Source organism: Sesamum indicum, linkage group LG4 (genome assembly GCF_000512975.1).
Source record: "Sesamum indicum cultivar Zhongzhi No. 13 linkage group LG4, S_indicum_v1.0, whole genome shotgun sequence".
Lineage (NCBI taxonomy): Eukaryota > Viridiplantae > Streptophyta > Magnoliopsida > Lamiales > Pedaliaceae > Sesamum > Sesamum indicum.
This window is the reverse complement of record NC_026148.1, coordinates 2925301-2946332: the sequence shown is the minus strand read 5'-3', so window position 1 is coordinate 2946332 and position 21032 is coordinate 2925301. Positions and strand designations below refer to the sequence as shown.

The following is a 21032-nucleotide window of genomic DNA, read 5'->3' as shown; positions in this document are numbered from 1 at the left end:
TCCTACCATCATTTTCTTTTAAAAATAATTATATTTACACTTTTAATTTATGATCTGTTTATATAAATCATTCATGTATTTTAATTTTAAAGGGTGAGTGTACGTGTAATTATAAAAAAAATGATTTTATGTAATGTAAATGTAATTATATCTTTCTTTTATTAAATATATATTTAATATATAAATGGGTCTGGTCTGCAGTCTGCTGTACAAAGTTACAAACACTGAAAATCATCATCAATCAAACAACAATTAATGTTGGCAGACAGATAGATGTCTCAGATTGGATCCAAATGTTGTATAATATGATTTTTTATTACTCCCAATTCATCATGGCCAAACACTAAAAGTTCATACACATTTTTTTTTAATTGTTTTTATGATAAATTATATTAATACTCTGTGAGTGTGTTTTTAAATTTTAATTATAAATACACTTTATATACATGTAGAATTAAAGGGTAAATATTATTTTTGGTCCTTCATGTATGCCATTTATTCAAATTTGGTTCCTCATATTTCCTCCTAATCAAATTTAGTCCTTCAAGTTTTTACGAATTATTTTAAAAAAGAAAAAACTTATAATTTTGTAAAAATAAAAAAATATATTTACATAATTAGAATATAATCTATCTTTATTATTAGTTCTTTCTTTCTAAATGTAAAGCAGACAGTGAAGTGAGATATATATAAAAGGCCAAGTCAAGACACCAATTTTTACAAGTCAAAACCTCAGAAACAGACACCCGGAATTCACAAGTAAAAAGTCTTGCTGTTTCTGCTGCTGACATAAATAAACATACATATTTAGGGACAAACATCTCTAGATTAGTAAATACCAAATTGCTTGAAAACAAAATCCCACTTTGAAATCTTCAGCATTTTCAGTCATCACCTCCCATTTCTTGCCAAATAATCTTCTAGACAACCATATACTGTCACAAACCTTTGGTCCAAACCCAAGAAGCTTCATAGCCAACTCTTGTTCAGCAATTCCGCCACAAATCCACACCTGCGACTTTTCTTGATTCTGTGAAAACTCATTCCTAGATTCTTGTTTTACCTGTGTAATAATTTATGGCCAAAAATTTGCTCCCGACCATGGTAAATTCTGATAAATACATGTAAGGTGAGGCTTTGATTTGCAGTTGACTCCTCTTATGCAAGATTATTGCAGAAATCAGAGGAGTTAGCAAAAAGGAAAAAACAAGAACTCTGTGTTTTAATCAGAGGTTTGCAGCAGCAAAAGTCCTGATGGAGTCTTGTGATTCATCTCCAAATTATATCAGGGCCAGAACCAGTTTTGATGCAAAGAAGGAAAATTCTCCGGTGAGTTTTCCAATTCTTGAAATTCATAAGATGTATATAGAAAGATTTGGATGAATATAAATTGTCTCTTCTGATTGTTTAGCAGTAAGATTGACATGAAAAAGTTACTTGGATTTCTTGTGTTTTAGTTGATTAGTGTTCTTGTGTTGGTGGGGGTCCCAGGAGAGTAGAAATCTTGATGAGTAGCAGAGGTAGATTAATGGCAAAATCTGAAGTTTGGGATTTCATGTGTTGTTTTATGAACAGGGAGGAAGTGATTGTGAAGACATGATTTCTGTTAGTTCTTCAGCTTGTGGATCAGCAGTTAGTGGACCTTATGCTCCAAAACTTACCAACAGTGGGATCAAACACAGAACTAGGAATAACAAGGCACTCAGTGATTTTGGGAGTGTTAGGTCATTCAGAAGAAGAGCAAAATCAAGATTTGTTAGATCCCCTGTTACGCTATTTGATGATACAGCAACTTCTCACTGTGATTCAGTGACCGGTTCTTCTGAGTCGTCGCCTCACTATTTGAAGGCGACGAGCTGTTCCGAAGGCAAAAAAATGCATTCCCCACAGCATAAATCTTTGCAAGCTCTGTCAAGAACATCTAGCCTGAGAAGTGTGAGAATCCTGATAAAGAAGACTAGTTTCAAGCCGAAGAGGGCTAGCGGTAAGGTTTCTGAGGATGTTGCAGTTGATAGAGCAACGTATTCTTCAACTCTCAAGGATTCAAAGTTTCCTGAGCCGGTGGAGCTTCATGATGGGGGAACGGAATTGGAGAAAATGTCGGCTGTGAAAGTTTGTCGATACCATCATTGCTCTCTACATGGGCATTGCCATGGAAGTCCTGTTCCGCCGCCAAAGCGTTTTCTGTACAAAAGAAGGCGGACGTTGAAGAAGCAAAAGAGCATAATACCTAAAGCTGAGTCCAGTCTTGGAGCAAAGGACTCTATTGGTAGAAAGAAGAATCTACAGAAAAGCCAAATTGTTCCTATCGTTGAAACATTGGATCGGCAGAGAGTCAGTGATGGCATAACATTTTCTGGTGTTGAAAATGAAAATGGTGATGATTCTTATGCAGATATTTATGCTAAACAGGAAGCTCAGCTATTTGGAGATAGATATGACGAGATCCGAGAGGCGGGCCTCATTGAAATGGCGTTTGGCGAAACATCATTCCCTGAGAGAAGTTACACTGAGAATCTTGATATATTGAGAAAATACTCTTCACAGGAGCAAGAATTTGGAGGGCCGTCTTTCGGGGCGAATGGTTATTGTTTTAGATGCTCTTGCCATATCAAAGAACAAGTTACGTCCAGTCCTAGACAAATTGATGCCAACTTGTCCCTAAATAAAGTCTCTTCCTCAAGTCTTGATGATGGTTACAAAAGTGAGATTCCTCGGGATGGAGATACCTATGTTCTGGATTCAAATCCATCGGCCCTCTTTGAGAAGCCAAAAGAACTGGTCGGCACCGATCTTGAGAACAATGCAGCTTTGGATATCGCAAATGAAGCATCCAACAAAGTTTGTCCAGAAACTCCAGTCATATCCAATGAAGCCACCAGAAAGAACAGCTTGTTTTCATCAGCTTCTGATAGCCAAACATCAACTGATACCAATTCTGATGAAGAAGGGAACATTACAACTGAATCTACCTCTTCCCACGATTCCAGAGCTGACGATGCTATGGAAGTTAAGGATTCTGAAACAAACTCTCCTACTCATGAAGGCAGCAAGCTGCAGTTCAGCAAACGAAGCCATATGAGCATGTGGAACCTCATACATCAGCATATGTCGTCACATGTGGCTGCTGAATCAGCGGAAAAGCAACTTCAACATGCCGATAGTGAAAGTGTGGTGGATGGTTCCGATTCTCTTCCTGCAAAGGAAAGTTCTACCTCAGGCAGGGAGTTAAGTGATTCAGATATGGGAACAGTGAACTATGACTCAGAAATTCAAGATATTGAAGTCCGAAAATTATTTGCCATCAAGCTTGTCCGAGAGGCAATCGAGAAAATTCTTCTCCCAGAGGTTCAAGATCAGACATCTGATGACCAGTCAATTACAGGTGAAATCACTCCCCAACCAGAACTCACAGAAAAGAATCAAAGTGAACGACCAGAATTCCTCAAAAATAATCAAAGTGAAGGTAAAGAAAAAAATAATGCTATATACATGTTTATTGCCTCAGTTTCCTTCCTTCCATATCCATATAGACAGGGAACTGAACTGACCATCCCATTTTTTCACATTTTGTGTGCCAGAAAATGATGGAGAAACTAATGATCATAAAGGAGACGGCAATGTGTCATCTACTTCAGAGAAGGAAAGTCATATAGCTGATGATGCTTCAGGTCCAGTGATTAAGGAAACTGATGATGCTTCATTTCCAAAGATTACAGAGACCAGTGAAAAGGTTGTAAGCAAATCTGAGAAGAAAGCACCGAAGCACTGGAGTAATCTTAAAAAGTGGATTCTGCTTCAAAGATTCATCAGAGAATTGGAGAAAGTAAGAAAATTCAACCCCAGGAAGCCACGGCATCTGCCACTTAATCCTGATCCTGAAGCAGAAAAGGTCAATCTTCGACCTCAAACAGTGGACGAGAGGAAAAATGCAGAAGAGTGGATGCTCGATTTTGCACTTCGCCAGGCAGTGAGTCAGCTCGCCCCAACTCAGAAGAAGAAAGTAGCGTTGCTTGTAAAAGCATTCGAAACGGTGGTTCCAACTCAAGAAGAGCCACAAGTTCAATTCAGAATCCCCAGGCTCAATAGTAATGGCTCAGATATCTGTAGCACTAGCCACAAAGTTGATGAGTCTGTTGCTGATAGATACGGAAGAAGTAAAGAGGAGGCGCCTGTTACTGGAAAAGCAATGTTGAACCAACAAACTAGCTCTAAGTTGACCGAGAAAGCTGAGAAGCTCTATGATTCAAATGATAATTCTGGTGAATCATTAGTAACGTCTCAAAGTTTGGCTGAAAAAAGGACTGGGATGTTTACATCAATCATGAAATCTGTACCTTCATCATCCAAAGATGAGAATCCAAGAGAAACTGCAGGAGGTGATAAAGATGCAAATGTCATTTTGAAATCTGGGTATTTCAACTGTGAGTTCATGTCAAGTGACCGAAACTTAAAGCCAGAAGGTCCAGAATCTGAAAATGGGGACCCAATTTTACCAACCGAAAGCTTGATTCTTGATGGTAATGGAAAATCAGCGGCAACTGAGAGAACTCCTGGTCCAGCTTCTCATGCTGAGAGCTTAGAGAAATACATGGCAGACGAGACAGAGACAGAGGCTATACCAACCACACAATGTCTTCAAGAAGATGCTAGATCCGATCGAATAGAGGAGCAGACGAAACATAGTGGCCGAAGCAGCACTGGAATGGATAGGAAAAATTATATCAAGATGTGGCACATGATATATCAGCATGTGGTATCAGGTATTGCTGAAAGAGTTGGAAATCAACTTCTTGATGGAGCAGACGACGAAGAAGGGGAAGATACTAAATCACCTGCTATAAACAATGGTGACTATCCCAACCATTTTTCGCAGTCTACCGATGATTCAAATGAAAAGCATCATGTTCCGAGCAATCTGAGTGGTGGGTTCACAAAATCTGATGCTCTCAAACTCATAAAAGAGGCAGTTGATGAAATCCTCCTACCTGAAATTCAAGATGATTCCTCTGATACTCAGTCAGTGACAAGCGAGTCTATTTCAGATCAAGACTTCTTAGAAAGGAACTCCAGTGAAATTGGAGGACAAAACTTTTCGAGCGAAGATGGAGTTTCAATGGACGAGGAAGGAAAAAGCTTGTTACATGACACTGTTAGTACACACGACGAAATGAAAGTGGAATCGAAGGTCAGCAAAAAATCTGAGCTGCCCAAAGCCAAGAACTGGAGCAAACTGAAAAAGCTCATACTCCTTAAGAGATCCATTAAAGCACTGGAAAAGGCTAGGAAACTGAAACCACAACCTCATCAGTCCTCTCCTCAGATGGCTGATCCAGAACCAGAGAAAATTGACTTGAAAAGCCAAATGATGGACGAACGGAGAAAGGCTGAGCAGTGGATGCTAGATTATGCAGTTCAGCATATTGTCACTAAACTAACTCCAGCTCGGAAACGGAGGGTGTCTATGCTTGTTGAAGCCTTTGAAGCAGTTGTTCCACTTCCAGATACGTAAACATAGGAAAGATTCAAAGTTATAAAATCTCTGTCAGGGTTGTGTGATGCTGCTTATACAGGTAAGCCATTATGATATTATAGTCATAAAACATATGTAGTTCCCTCATATATCAACTGCAGATAAGGCAGTAATTTTCTTAAAGATATACTTGTAAAATTCACGAGTCCAAATCCTTCACTGCAGGTCTTCAAAGTTCAACGTCTCACGAATCAAGCCAAGCAAAAAGGTTGCAGCAACATTTTGTCAATCAAGCTATGGATGTAGGTCATTATATATGTGAAAAATAGAATTTTGCTAGAGAAATACAGAGCATGTTTCTTTGATTCTTTCTGGTGTGCATTGCATTATATGATGTACCCTATTGAAGCAATAATCCTATCTGTTTGTAATCCTTATTTGAATTTTTCCAGATATCATCAGACATCATCGTGTATAAGGTTTGATGTATTCGTTTACTCTTTTGTTTGATGTAAATGATGAAGCATAGTTAGCATCTTTACAGTTCATTTTCTCTTAATGTTAAATGAAAAAACAGCCAATATTCAATCTTATGCTGATAATATTCATTCAAATCATTTTCAGGGTCCTCATTGACTAATCAAGCAAATCCCGAATTGTAGGTTACAGTAGATGAAGAGATTCTAAGGAACTACCTTAAACCACATCGAACACCACATGTAAGAATATCAGAATATCCACAACCTCGATCATAGTTGCATCACCCGACTCCAAATCAACCCATGTAAGAACCCATGGGTTGTACTCGTATCAATATAAAAAATTACTTGGTAGTAATGGGGGCATTTCGATCTTTTCATACCTTACTATCATCAAACTACGTAAAATATAGTACTAGTATAAATTGAAAAATCCTAGGTATTCCCAACCTTCAACACAACATCCGAAGCTTCCTTCTACTTCTATTTCCGTCAAGAATTTGCCTCGAACATGGAACAACAACAACACAAATCAACAAGAGGAAAGAATTCTATGTGCTGCTGTATGCCTTTGCGTAGACCCCAAGCCAAAACAACTCTTCAAACTTTCTTCTACGAACACTTCCCTTCCTCATATATCTATATATACTCATCAATGCAAAAGGCCTCCACAAACTGAACCTCTGTTTCTATAAAGCAAACCTTTCCTTCATTATCAAGATTCAAGTAGCTAGCTAGCATTGATTAAAAGAAGTACTTCATGGCGGGCATGCAATATTACTTCTTCCCAACTGATTTCTATTACCCCAAACCACCACCACCTCACCCTGCTGATCATGACACCTCTCATGTCCAAAACCGGCAAGTTCTGCGCATGGCTGAACGCCCGGTCGGAGAAACAGATGTTGCTGTGCGTAAAAACTTAGTACTTAAGGTTCCAGCGCTGAGGATGATGATCCATGTTCCTCCTACTCGGAAGCCAGCAAGTACCAGGATTGTACTGTACAAGTGATTGTGTAGGTGAAGATTTGATGCATGCTGTGGCTTCTACTTCTTCCAGAATGAGTTACTTTTAAGGTTTTTTTGTACGTGTTTTGTAGTAGTTGGTTCTTTTTTGATTTCTTCTTTGCACGGTAGTTGAAAGCCTACATTACACTTTGATTCTCTCTCTCTCTCACACACACACGCACACACACACACCCTAAAGGAAAAGGAAAGATCAAATTTTTAGCTTTAGGTTTTGTTAGTTGAAGATAATTCCACCATGTAACCTCTCACTGGCCCTCAAAAACCAATCCCTCTATTAATTAATTAATTCTCCTTATTTCTCATTTTTCACTCTCCAAACTCTTTGCAAGAATCTCATGGCTGAATTCCAATACAAATTCTTCCCAACTTAATTTTTGTTCCCTCTCCAAGAATCCATGGTGGCTGCCACCACCACCAGCGGCGGAGACAGCCCTGCAGACCAGGTTTCTCTAGTCAAGACTCAGGAGAGTGACGGACCGGAGGATCCGAGGCTGTTTAATTCCTAAAATCAAATGGTTTGTGAGACTCCCATCATTCATAATAATTAAGAAACAAGAAATGAGAGATAACTCTATACATATGCATATTTAAGGTTGTCCAACAAAATAGGTTGTCCATGAGTTATTGATGGAATTGGAGAAAATGTCGGCAATGCATGTTTGTGGATTCCATCATTCCTCTCTACATGGACATTGCCGTGCAAATCATGCATGATCCCGTTGCCCCGCCAAACCGTTTTCGGTACAAAAGAAGACTGCCGTTGAACAGGGCAAAAGCATGATACCTGAAACCGAGTCCAGGCCTGGAGCAACGCAGTCTAGTAATAAACACAAGAATCGCCCGAAAACCCAAATTGTTCCTACTGTCGAAACCTTGGATCGTGGAAGAACCGGTGATGGTTCTCGTGTTAAAAATGAGAATGGTTTGGAATTTTACGGTGAACGGGAATCTCAGCTATTTGGAGATGTTCGTGATGAGATTCTTGAGTCGGGCCTTCTTGAAGTTGCGTTTGGCGAAACATCGTTCCCCGAGAGAAGTTACTCTGAGAATCTTGATATATTGAGAAAATACTCCTCACCGGAGCAAGAATTTGGAGGGACGTATTTCTTGGTGAATGGTTATTGTTTGAGGTGCATTTGCCAATGCCATATCAAAGAACAAGTTTGGTCCAATTCTGGACAAGCCGACGCGGACTTGTCCTTACATAACCTCGCTTCCTCCAGTCATGACAATGGGTTCAAAGATGAGATCCCGGAGAATGAAAATACTGATGTTTCTCATACAAGTTCATTGGCCGGCACCGAGGATACTGCAAATGAAGCATCCAACAGAGTTTGTCCAGAAGAGGACATTACAACTGAATCTACCTCTTACGGAGATTCCAGAGCTAATGAAACTGTGCAAGTTAAGGATTCCGAAATAAATTCTCCTACCGACAGAAAATCAGCAAACGAAGCCATATGAGCATGTGGCAACTGATACATCAGCACATGTCGTCGAACTTATTAGCTGCTGAATCAGCTGAAAAGCAATTTCAAGGTTTCGATGGGGAAAGTCCGGTGGATGGTTTGGAATCTCTGCCTGCAAAGGAAAGTTCTGCTTCAGGCTGGGAGTTAGCTGATTCACATAAAGGAACAGTGAAGAATGACTCAGAAGTTCAAGATATTGAAGACCACAAATTATTTGCAATCAAGCTTGTCCGAGAGGCAATCGAGAAAGTTCTTCTTTCGGAGGTTCAAGACCAGGCATCTGATGATAACCAGTCAATTACGGACAAAAACGCTCCCCGGCCAGAACTCAGTGAAACGAATCAAACTGAAGGTAAGAAATGAATAATACTGTATACATGTTTGTTGCCTCAGTTTCCTCCCTCCCATAGAGTATTACTCAATATAGACAGGGAACTGAACGACCATCCATTTTTACAGTTTGTGTGCAAGAAAATTATGGAAAAACTGATGCTCATAGAGACGACGACAATGTGTTGTCTGATCTGGAAGATGAAAGTCATATAACTGATGATGATTCAGGCCAAGAGATTAAGGGAACTGATGATGATCCAGGTCAAGAGGTTAGGGAAACTTATGATGATTCAGGTCAAGAGATTACAGAAAACAATAAAAAGGTTGTAAGCAAATCAGGGAAGAAAATGCCCAAGAACTGGAGTAATCTTAAAAAGTGGATTCTGCTCCAAAGATTCATCAGAGAATTGGAGAAAGTGACAAAATTCAACGCCAGGAAACCACGGCCTCTGGCATTAAATCCTGAACCTGAAGCTGAGAAAGTGAACCTTCGACCTCAAACCGTGGACGGGAAGAAAAATGCAGAAGAGTGGATGCTGGATTATGCACTTCGACAGGCAGTCGGTCAGCTTGCACCGACTCAGAAGAGGAAAGTGGCATTGCTAGTAAAAGGATTTGAAAGGGTGGTTCCGACTCAAGAAGAGCCTCAAGTTCAATTCAGAATCCCCAGGATCAAAAGTAATGGCTCAGACATCAGTAGCACTAGCTACAAAGCTGACCATTCTGTTTCTGATGGACATGGAAGAAGTAAAGAGGAGGTGCCCCTAAGTCGAAATACAATGTTGAACCAAGAAACCGGCGCTAAGTTGACTGAGAAAACTGAGAAGCTTTATGATTCTAATGATAATTCTGGTGAATCATCGGTCATGTTTCAAAGATTGGTTGATGAAAGAACTGGGAAGTTAACATCAATCATGAAGTCTGTTCTCCCATCATCCGAGGAAGAGAATCCAAGAGAAACTGCAGGAGGCCATATAGATGCAAATGTTGTTTCGAAATCTGAGCATGCAAATGGAAACATAAAGTCAGAAGGCCCTGAATCGGAAAAAGAGGAAGCGTCTTTAACGACCCAAAGCCTGATTCTTGATGGCAATGGAGAATCAGCCGTAACTAAGAGAACAATTGGTCCAGCTTCTCATCCTGAGAGCTTAGAGAAAAATATGGCAGACGAGACAGAGAAAGAGGTGATACCAACAACGCATTTACCAACTGAAAGCTTGATGCTTGATGGTAATGGGAAATCAGAGGCAACTGTAGGAACTACTGGTCCAGTTTCTCATCCTGAGAGCATAGAGAAAGAAATGGCGGAGCAGACAGAGAAAGAGGCTATACCAACAGCACAAGGACTTCAAGAAGATGCTGCATCTAATCAAATGGAGGGACAGACGAAACACAATGGCCAAAGCTGCACCGAAACGGATAGAAAACACCATATCAAAATGTGGCACAGGATATATCAGCATGTGGTATCAAATATTGCTGAAAGAGTTGGAAACCAACTTCTTGATGGAGCAGATGATGACGAAGTAGAAGATAGCAAATCACCTGCAATAAACACCGGTGAATGTTCCAACATGCAGCCTACAGATGATTCAAGTGAAAAGAATCATGTCCCGAGCAATCTGAGTGGTGGGTTCACGAAATCTGACGCTCTCAAACTCATAAAAGAGGCAGTTGATGAAATCCTCCAACCTGAAATTCAAGATGACTCCTCTGATACTCAGTCAGTGACAAGCGAGTCTATTTCAGACCAAGACTTCTCGGACAGGAACTTCACTGAAATTGGAGGACAAAACTTTTCAAGTGAAGATGGAGTTTTAATGGACGAGGAAGGACAAAGTTGGATGCATGACAGTGCCAGCACACAGGACGAAACAATAGCAGAATCTAAGGTCAGCAAAGAATCTCATGAGCAGCCCAAAGCCAAGAACTGGAGCAAACTGAAAAAGCTCATCCTCCTTAAGAGATCCATTAAAGCATTGGAAAAAGCCAGGAGACTCAAACCACAACCTCATGAACCGGAGAAAAATGAGACGAAACACCAAATGACGGATGAACGGAGAAAGGCTGAGCAGTGGATGCTAGATTATGCAGTTCAGAATATTGTGACCAAACTAACTCCAGCTCGGAAACGGAGGGTGTCTATGCTGGTTGAAGCCTTTGAAGCAGTCATTCCATTTCCAGAGATGTGAACATAGAAAGATTAATCCAAGTTACTAAATCTCTGTCAGGCTCTCAGCTTATGGATGCTGCTGCTTATACAGGTTCTTGATCGCAGAGTCTCTAAGGACGTCGACTTCTATGTCTCATATATGACTCAAGCCAACCAACAAGCATATATATATATACATGATGAAGGTCATTACATATATTAATACTCACTGTTCGCAATCCTTGTTTGAAGTTTCCAGACCATCATGTATAAATTTTGCTGTATTTGTTTCATCTTTTGTTTGATGTAAATGATGAAGCATACTTAGCATCTCCACATTTCATTTTTGTTAATGTTGAATGCAAAACAGCCAATACTGGAAATGGAATGTAATATTCAACATGAATTGCAATAAAAAATCTAATCCGGTCAACCATATATCGATCTGGTATAAAATGGGTTAAATGTAATATACCTCTGGCATAATTTGCTTTATTTTCTAGAACACAGTGGTAATTTGTTATCTTATTTTTTACATTTTTCTTTGTTTCCTCAATTCTTATACGGGGTAAATTGCATTTTTCCCTAAATAAAATCCCAGGAATTCCCAACCTTTGAACACAACAAACGAAGCTTCTAATTCTAATTCCGTCAAGAATTCGGCAGTTGAAAATGTATGGAACAACAACAACTACAACACAAATCAAACAGAGGAGAGAATTCTATGTGTTGTGTGTGCCTTTGCGTACACCCCAAGCCAATTCAACAACTCTTCAAACTAAAACTCTCCTTCCTCACACACACACACACATATACATATATATAGAGAGAGAAACCCATTCTTCAATGCAGAAAACCTCCACTACAAATACAAGCTGAACCTCATCTGTTTCTACAAACGTCGCAAACCTTAATTTCCTTTAGTACCAAGATTTTCAAGTAGATAAGACGTGATATGGCGGGCATGCAATATTACTTCTTCCCAACTGACTTCTATTACCCCAAACCATCACCTCCTCACGACACCTCTCATGTCCAAAATCCACAAGTACTTGATCTGCCCACGGTCGAAAAAACAGATGCTGCTGTCCCTAAAAACGTAGTAATTAAACTGGTTCCAGCGTTGACGATCAGCCATGTTCCTAGTCGGAAGCCAGCAAGCACCAGCATTGTACCCTACAAGTGATTCTTTTGTGTGTGTGTGTGTAGGCGAACATTTGATTCATGCTGAGCTTTTCTGCATCTGTATTGCTGTTTCTGATGAGTTATATCGATCAAGATGTGTACTTTTTTTTCTTTTTTTATGTATTGTGTAGTAGTTGGTTCTTTTTTGGCAGTTGCTATAACCAACTGCATTACTCGCCGTCGTTAATGTACTTTACCCTTTCTAAATAAACACATTATTTCATATAATAAAAAATAGTCATTTATCTCATTGTATTTTTTAAAATAAAATAATTTATCTATCTTTTATTTTAACAAGTACAAGAAAATATATTACTGTATTTTAAAAAATATATAAAAATAAATTATAATTTTTAATTTTATAAATAATAATTTACTCATTTATAATATTATAGAAACTAACTGGGTTATTCCCATAATTGACCAATGATTTGGGCATAAGTTTTTCTATAAGAATATTCGAATATTAAGTTTTGTTATCGGAAGTATGAGTGTGAACGTGTGTTGGGGTTTGATGGGGCCTACCTCAGTCCACCGACCTACCTTTCAGAACTCTTGATGAAAGGACATGTGACTTAATTTGAGAAGTCCAAGTGCACACGCGGTACAAAATTTTTTAATTTGAATTTAAATTTGGTTGAACGGAATCAATTATAAAATAAATATTAAATATTTATTACATAATTTATTATTTTTTAATTATATATTAATTATATTTATCATATAATTAATTTAAATTTAATTGAATTAGATTCGAATTAAAATTTCGACATACTGTAGAATGGAAAGATATATATATATATATATATAACATTTAATTTTAATAATTATTATTTATTGGAGTTTTGTTTCGCAACGCCCCAGAAAATATGATGAAGAACTGGTGAGGACAGAGGGGGACCCACCCTGCTATGTGATCAGAATTTAGTGCCATTTTTTCTTTTTTCTTTTTTGTCTTTTTGTTAGTGATTTTGGTAATTATGGTTTAATCATGGCTAATAATTGTATGATCATCATCTCAGTAAGGTTGATGGCATTTATGCTCCAATTTTTTAAGGATAAATTATAATATTTTTTTTAAATTAATATACTTATACTTTCCCTAAAAAATATGATGTCATGGTTTATATATATATATATATATATTTATTATTTATAATATATTTTAAAACATAAAATATTTACAAGTAGGAACGGCGTGCCATAATAGCTAGTATATATAAATATATAGAGAGAGAGAGAGAGCGAGGAACTTTTCAGAATTTAAACAGTAACTTTTATTACTTAAAATACAACATCGAATATACAATATTTATTTTAAATTATTTTTAAAAATAAATCCAAACACACACACATGCTCTGCTAAAATAAATTAATAGAAAAAAAAAAAGAATCATGATTTTGCCAAAGTATATCTAATTAAAATGGAATGAAATTTGATGATGGTAAAGACATTTATTAAAAACCTAAAATAAACAGAATTAGTTACAAATCAATGACAAGTCTCCATTTAATTATGTCAGCAGTACATGGTTGTATCTGCCAACTTACTACCACATTGATGGTCGATACGTCTAAGCACCATCTACTGCATGTCTTTTCATTTTTTAATTTCAAATCCGGATAAAATACTCCCAATTATTATTCATATAATATTTATTTTCTTAAACGGATAAATGTAACACTTTTACCTTCTAAAATTAAATTTTTGAACAATATTGTCCTTATATTATCATTTCTATTTTTAATATTTTTTTTGCATTTTAAGTTTAACTGAATTTGTTTCAATTGAAAAAATATCTTTTTTTATTATAATAAAGTAAAATATAATCAGTGAATTAAATAATTTTTTTAATATTATTATATTTTACAGACTCAAAGGTAAATAATGAATATTGTATAATAAAGAAGACAAGGTGGCTTGTTGACACTTATGACTTTGGTCATATGTTCGAGTCCCTTGGAGTGTAGTTGAGGAAATATATTTATTTATTTTTTTCTAAAAATATTAAAACATTGATTTAGCATATATTTGTTAATTAGAAAACAAATTTGATAATAATTTAATATGAAAAATACTAAAATATATAAAATAATATAATTGTAAATGCATGAGGTTGAGGGTAAGTATTAAATTTATTAACTTAGGGAGTTAAATATTACATCAAAAATAGGTCAGGGAGGCGAAGTGTATTTTACCTTGAAAACTATAATTATATTTATTAAAATTTGTTATGAAATGATTTCTTTTAATTATCTAAAGTATTTACTAATTTATGATAAGTGAAATAACAAAAAAATAAGAGATTGAGAAAATAAAATTTTAGATTAAAAAAAAAAGTGAGATTATGAAAGCAACGACTAAGATTTTGGCAGACTTAAAAAAACAATTCATACAATTAAAATACTTTTATAGAAGAAGACAGCAGCCTGATCAAACACATCATCATGAATTCAGGGTTCAGGCCGATTCTTTTTTTTTATTATTTTTTGAGATACTATTTAATTTTAAAATTAAATATTATTTTATACATTTGATGTATATATTATAAAGTGAAATTTATGTATTTTATGTTAAGTTAAGTATATATATTTTACGTCACTTTATATATGATAATATAAAAAGAAAAGGCTCTTTATATTCATAAATAGCCGTTAAAACCATCGCATCAATTATTTGTGAAGTCGAAAATGACTTTTAATTGATAAATAACTAATTTATTTAATTTTATATTAATTGATAAATTAATTTTTTATATTTATAAAATATTTTAAAATGTAAAAAATTATTTATTTTATATATTGGATGAACAATGTGCCACAATTGTAATATATATAGAAATGGGGGGTTTGTGTGGTTATGGTTCTGACGTAGATGCAGCGAGTGAGTGGGCGAGAATATTCCCGCTCACCAAAATATTATGTATAAAAGGAAAATATGAAATATGACTTTAGGTTTTGGTTAGTTGAAGATCCCACCATGTGACCTATTTCTGGCTCTATAAATACGTGAAAGGTTACTGCACTTATACCCCAAACCCCAAAAATCCCTATTATTGTTAATTTTCTCATCCAACTCCACATATCTCTCTCATGGCTGGCCTTCAATACAAATTCTTCCCCACGGATTTCTTGTTCCCTCTGCAGCAGCAGTCCACCGGCGGAGACGGCGCCCCTGCACGCCAGGTTTCTCTGACGCGGAAGGTCATTAGCAGCGAGGGGGAGGAGTATTCGGTGGGGAAGATCGTAAAAGCCGTTCCTTCTTCTTCATCTTTATCTTCATCGTCGGTGCAGAGTCAGGGTGTGGGTGTGGCTCCCATCGTCGTTCGTAAGAAGCAGAAATGAGAGATTATTATGTAAGGTTGTCCGGTACAATAAAATAGGTCTGTTGATGGATCAGAAATCAGACTTTCTCGATCCTCCCTCCTCCATCGCATCTCTCTGTTTCTAGGGCTAAAATGTTTCTACAGCCTTCTCAAACAAATCCATCAATATTGTTAGTTATTGTTATCGGGGGAAAAGACAACTATACATATATAAACATTAATTTTATGTTTTGTGATGTAATTTGAAAAGTCGGATGACGAAAAGTCAATCTTCTCGTCTATAAAAATTAAAGGCATGAGAGATTCGTTGTTGTCCAATTGAATTTGTATTCAAATAGTTGAATTAACACGTGAAGATGACATTGTATGTAATGTAACGAGTAATAATTTATTTATAAGAATATAAACAAAAGATCTCATTATTAAACAATTAATATCGGTACTCATATAAAAAAAAAATCTCACCATCAAATAATTAAGATTATTTTGGGTATTTAGGAGATTACATATCATTCATTGTTTCTTTCATAATTAATTGCAATTTGCTTCCACATTAGATAACAATTCACAACGACATATACCATTTTTTGTGATGATCAGAAAGAATATTTGCATCAAATTCGAATTCTTGATCTGTACTGAAAGCGCTTATTATGGCTAATTTGCGCTTTATCACAGTAACTTTTTTTCTTTTTCTTCCTCCCCCCACAAATTCTAGTTTTCATGAGTAGCTAATTTTATAAGACGGAGATTTCATGAACTAATGTAGGTGTTTTTTTTATATGATTTTACTGTAATTTACTATTTCATAGTTCTTAATTATGTTTGATGCATTGATCTAAATCATGTATTGTTCATTTGCTCAATCTATTAAAATATGGATATAATAATATAATTACCGATTCTAAATTTCAGAATGAGTAGCTAATTTCGTAGAAAGATCGACAAAACAAAAATTTAGATGACACTATGTACAATCCTTTTACTTTAATTACTGCTTCAGAAAAAATGAAATACTAAAACGAGCAAGCTCTTACTAATGATGTTTAGTTCAGTTGGAGAAATTGAGGTTTCATGACCTTACAGGTAATTGATTCGGATCGTATGCATGAGACGTTGTTCTACTATATGATAAGTATTGTTTAGATTTTATTTATCTGATATTGTTGATGAGGATATGACTATGTAATTGATAAAAAATCGAATTGTTTCAATTAATAATAACTAGATATAATTATTATAATTATCTTTATTAAATAATAATATTTAACAAAAAATAATTAAAATTAAATTATTTCAATTAATTATAATTTCTCGCTTAAAACAAACAAACAAGCTGTTAGGCAGGAACCCGGAAGCACATGTATGAATCTTGGCGTGCAAAACGTGAGAATCTCTGCCTACTCTCCGGTCCACCTTCCCAATTTTGTAGTTGTGTAAATGTAATTAATTCTTATAATTTATTTGCAACATTGTCCCATTACTTATAAAGGCAAAATTGGTTTAAATATCTAAGTATTTTATTCAAATAAAATTCACAATAGTGACTAATATTAATGGCTATATATTAAAAAAAAGTAAAAATAAAAAAAAATATATATATATAACAAAATGCTTAGTTAATTAAGGAGATCAAATGGACATGAAGTAAAGCTGGATATATATAAAAGTACTTTTCTACCATTCAATTGGACGAAAAAGTAAAAGTACCTATAGACATAATTTATTAATTCAAAAAAGGACTCATTTTATTTGAGATATTAGCATTTAAAAAATATTATATTATTATTTTCTTTGATGCATACTTTTATTAATAAGTTTTTAGATTTAATTTTTAATTTTTTAATAATTTAAAATTATTTTAGTATAAAGGGTTAGTTAGTAAATTATAAAAATTATTTTTTTTCGCATTTTTTTTATCAAATATATAGAAGTATTTGAATTTTATTTTTTGATCCATTATATGAAACAATTTATCAAGAAAAAGTATAAACTTTTCCCTCCTCGTTCTCCTTTCATTTTGATATTGTTAATTGTCGTAAATTAATTATTGAAAAATTTAAATTATGATATAATTATAATGAATTGGTTAAAAGAAAAGGAATCAAATTTCATGGCTTTGAAAAGAAGCAAAGGATTTTAATTAAGCATATTCCTTAGAATGGTCAATAAAAGGTTTCATTATCCCTTTTGTTGTGTGCTGTTGACTGCTCTTGTGGTCCATATAATTGTACACTATTTGTGGCTATTCACAATTATACATTTCAAATTTCATACCCCACCTCCAAAGTCATGGAAATCACACCATAATATAAATAGTATTTATTAGTCAACTTCATTGTCCTATTAAATTTTAATTATTAATGTATAGTTTTAGTCAACTTCTTTTTCTTTTCTTTTTTCCCCCTCAATTTGATTGAATAATACTAAATAGTACCAAGAATAATAATGTTTTGACTCGGGTTGGTTGACTAAATTTATTTAAAATATTTTATAAGCTGATCATACATCTTATTATAAAATTAATAAAAAACTTATAAGATGTTAGATATCAATTTTTAAATAAGTTTTTTAATATAATAAAAAGTTACGGGACTATTTTGTCGAGTAACTTAGAGAAAATTGTCTCGCGCTCTTAAGCATTCTCCATCTCCCCACTTGTGTCAATATTGGATACAAATATCCTTTTATTTAAAGATCGTCTAAGATTTCCTTGAATATGGCGTGGGTTACTTTAACATCGTAATATCTAGTGCTCAAATATTAACTTGAGACATTTTCTCTACCCCTTCTTACTTTGAAAAGACCGATAAAACGATCAAAAAAACTTATAAACTCATAACATATTAGTTTTAAGAATTTATAATTTTTTTTCTCTAAAAAAAGTTTGTAAAAGCTTACCTTATAAGCTCACCCCAAACACCCTTTTCATATTGTAATTTTGAGAGAGAGGAATAATAATAACAAAATATGATGATATCCCACAAAAATTGAGGATCACTCTATGTGGAGCAAGTATTTCTACTCCAAAATATTTTCCATTTACCAATTTTGTTTCAAGAACCCATATTCCAGCTTTAACCCATTTTTAGATCCATGACCCAAGAAGCCCAGCCCCCCTTTCCTGGGCTGATTGTTTGCAAGATTAAGCCCAATCTACATGACAATTGGGCAACTCCAACTTCTATTTGGGCTGGAATTTCACAAGTTTTGCCCAATTGTTGTGATTGAAATGAATTTTTCCTTATGATGTTCTAAGTTTAGGGTCGCCCAATCTAACTTAATTCAATTAGTGAAGTTAACGCTTCCTAATTTTAGAAATTATGGATTTGGACCCTGACCCTACTTTATGTATATGGGATGTTGTTCGACTATATCGTAAGTGTTGTTTAAATTTTATTTATATGATATTGTTGATTAGGGTATAATTATTATAATTGTGAATGTTAATTGTTGAAATTTGACATGAATGATTGTAGTTAAGTTATTTCAATTAATAATAGTTCATCTTCTTAATATATTTTAAAAAAAAAAACATATTGAGGATTTGAAATCCAAGAAAAATTAGAGAATCGGCTTTCATCCTCATAAAAAAGAAAAGAAAAGAAAATTATAAAAAGTTGTATCTCGATTTGCAACATTCATTAAACTTTTACTAGATTAATAACACTATACCCCTTGTATTCTCTTGAAATTAAGAGAATGCCCACCATCTTTCTGCTTTACATCATTTTGCCCCTCCCAATTCTTCAATCAACCAATTCCAATTACATAACATGTTTTACCAAACTCGGCCACATTCATATTCAATAATCACCTCATCTAAAATCCCCCGAATATTGTTATTTAATATTTAAATGTTTTTAACACGGCCCATTATATATATACAACTATATTACGTCTCCATAAAAACCTGATCAATGTACAAAATTATATTTATAAATCAGTGGCAATAAAATTCGAGCCCACCAACACCTGCTTGACTTCGACTCTAACATCATAATGAAGAACTCAGTGATTGTACAAGTGAACAAGCCATCAAAAATTTAAGACAAACACATTGATAGTGTCATGAAATAAGTACACACATCACAGATTAAGAGATATATAAAGAGGATGTAATGAGAAAATAGTTGTAAAAGTATATGATCTAAGGGCACTTTGGTCCTCCTCTCTTGGTCTTCCAGTTATTGTAGCAAGGGCAGAACTGCTTGTTGCCGTAAGTGCCCGGAGGCACGCACAGGCATTTGGCGCAGCATTTCTGACAGAAGAACATGCATGGCTTCTTGAACGCCGTTTTCGAGCATCTCGTCGTGCATCTCCTCCCACACTCTGCCACATATTATTATTATACATTATATACATACACTTTACTACATAAATATGCTTGTAATTGTTTGTTCTCGGACCCCCCTTTTTGGACATTATAACTGTAGATGAAAAAAATTCGATATTGTTCATTTGAATTTATGTCCAGATGGGTCGTCACGTGATGTATCGACATATATGTAACAACATTAAACTGATAGTTCATATGAGTACAGACCACGTAATGAGCATATATATAGACAGATAGTACAACGTGTGCATGGTTAATTGTTCTTACCCTGAGGTTGAAGGCTGCCTGGAGTTGCACCATACTGTTACACAAACAGTGCTACATACCATTAGCAACTTTCTAAAATTAAAATCACTGCCCTTTTCTTTGTATTTTTTTTGTTGGGGGGGGGGGGAGGTGGGGAAGAGTGTTCAGTTCTTGATATGAAAAGATTGAAAAAGAATTACCCATGTTGAATTGAACTAATCATACAGCAATAAATGTGTTACATTTACTGCGTAAATAGTTCAAATTCAACAAAATTTGATTCTGACTAGAATTTCTGAATTACCATGGGAAAACCGCCTGATGGTTGTGGCTGAGGAGTTGGGGATTCTACAATTGTTGCCTGCCAAAATAACCCCATATATATGGTAAAAACTAGTACATATATACATAATTAACTTTACTTCATAGCTAGCAATTAGTTGTGTAAAAATAAAGGAAATCTTTTACTCAAATCAGGTCCAGCCAAATTCAATCAATCACACACTGATGCTACATTTGTCATACAATCAATTACTTTTTCTGAATTGGACACCTGACAAGTGTATTATATTTAACTTGTAATTGTTTAAATTTTGGCCAGACTCGATTTGGGTTAGATTTCCCCTTTATAGAATGCATATGTAGTAGAATATTTTGTAAACATATATATATATATATATATATATAACAGGTGTAATTAAATGAATGTGGGCTTACATGGTTATGGACAGCCAGAAGAAACATGATGAGCAAGAAACAAAGGATCAAATCTCTTCTCAGACAATTCATATTGTTGCCCTGCAGTTATTGAGAATGTATGAAATGGGAATATATGTCTCTGTGGAGATAAGATCAAGAATGTTGTAGCTAGGCTATATATATATGTATATATGTATAGAGAAAGAGAGAAAGAGAGAGAGAGAGAGAGAGTAGTTGTGGTGTAGTGTGTTATTGCATGGGTGGGTGGGAAGAAGGAGAAAGAGGAAGAGAGGCTGATGACC

The 21032-nt window shown here is 35.1% G+C and overlaps 2 protein-coding genes across 2 annotated transcripts; one reads left to right on the top strand and one right to left on the bottom strand.

Annotated features, from left to right (window-relative positions):
• Positions 740–11271, top strand: LOC105160049. Its single transcript, XM_011077312.2, has 6 exons — positions 740–1329; positions 1576–3466; positions 3582–5508; positions 7782–8379; positions 8421–8802; positions 8910–11271. Exons 1-6 carry the CDS (start codon positions 1255–1257, stop codon positions 10973–10975), a joined length of 6939 nt encoding a protein of 2312 aa, XP_011075614.1. The 5' UTR covers positions 740–1254; the 3' UTR covers positions 10976–11271.
• LOC105159872 (protein GAST1) lies at positions 19405–21032 on the bottom strand. Its single transcript, XM_011077082.2, has 4 exons — positions 20749–21032; positions 20336–20392; positions 20053–20086; positions 19405–19778 (listed from the first exon to the last, which is right to left on the bottom strand). Exons 1-4 carry the CDS (start codon positions 20818–20820, stop codon positions 19597–19599), a joined length of 345 nt encoding a protein of 114 aa, XP_011075384.1. The 5' UTR covers positions 20821–21032; the 3' UTR covers positions 19405–19596.

Bases quoted from the DNA above. Each gene is read 5' to 3' on its own strand.
- LOC105159872 (XM_011077082.2), bottom strand. From the start codon at position 20,820: ATGAATTGTCTGAGAAGAGATTTGATCCTTTGTTTCTTGCTCATCATG. The intron at 20,393-20,748 runs GTAAGCCCACAT...TTATTTTGGCAG, and splicing joins TTCTGGCTGTCCATAACCAT to GCAACAATTGTAGAATCCCC. The intron at 19,779-20,052 runs GTAAGAACAATT...AATATGTGGCAG, and splicing joins AGGCAGCCTTCAACCTCAGG to AGTGTGGGAGGAGATGCACG.
- LOC105160049 (XM_011077312.2), top strand. From the start codon at position 1,255: ATGGAGTCTTGTGATTCATCTCCAAATTATATCAGGGCCAGAACCAGT. The intron at 1,330-1,575 runs GTGAGTTTTCCA...TTTTATGAACAG, and splicing joins CAAAGAAGGAAAATTCTCCG to GGAGGAAGTGATTGTGAAGA. The intron at 8,380-8,420 runs GTGCAAGTTAAG...TCCTACCGACAG, and splicing joins ATTCCAGAGCTAATGAAACT to AAAATCAGCAAACGAAGCCA.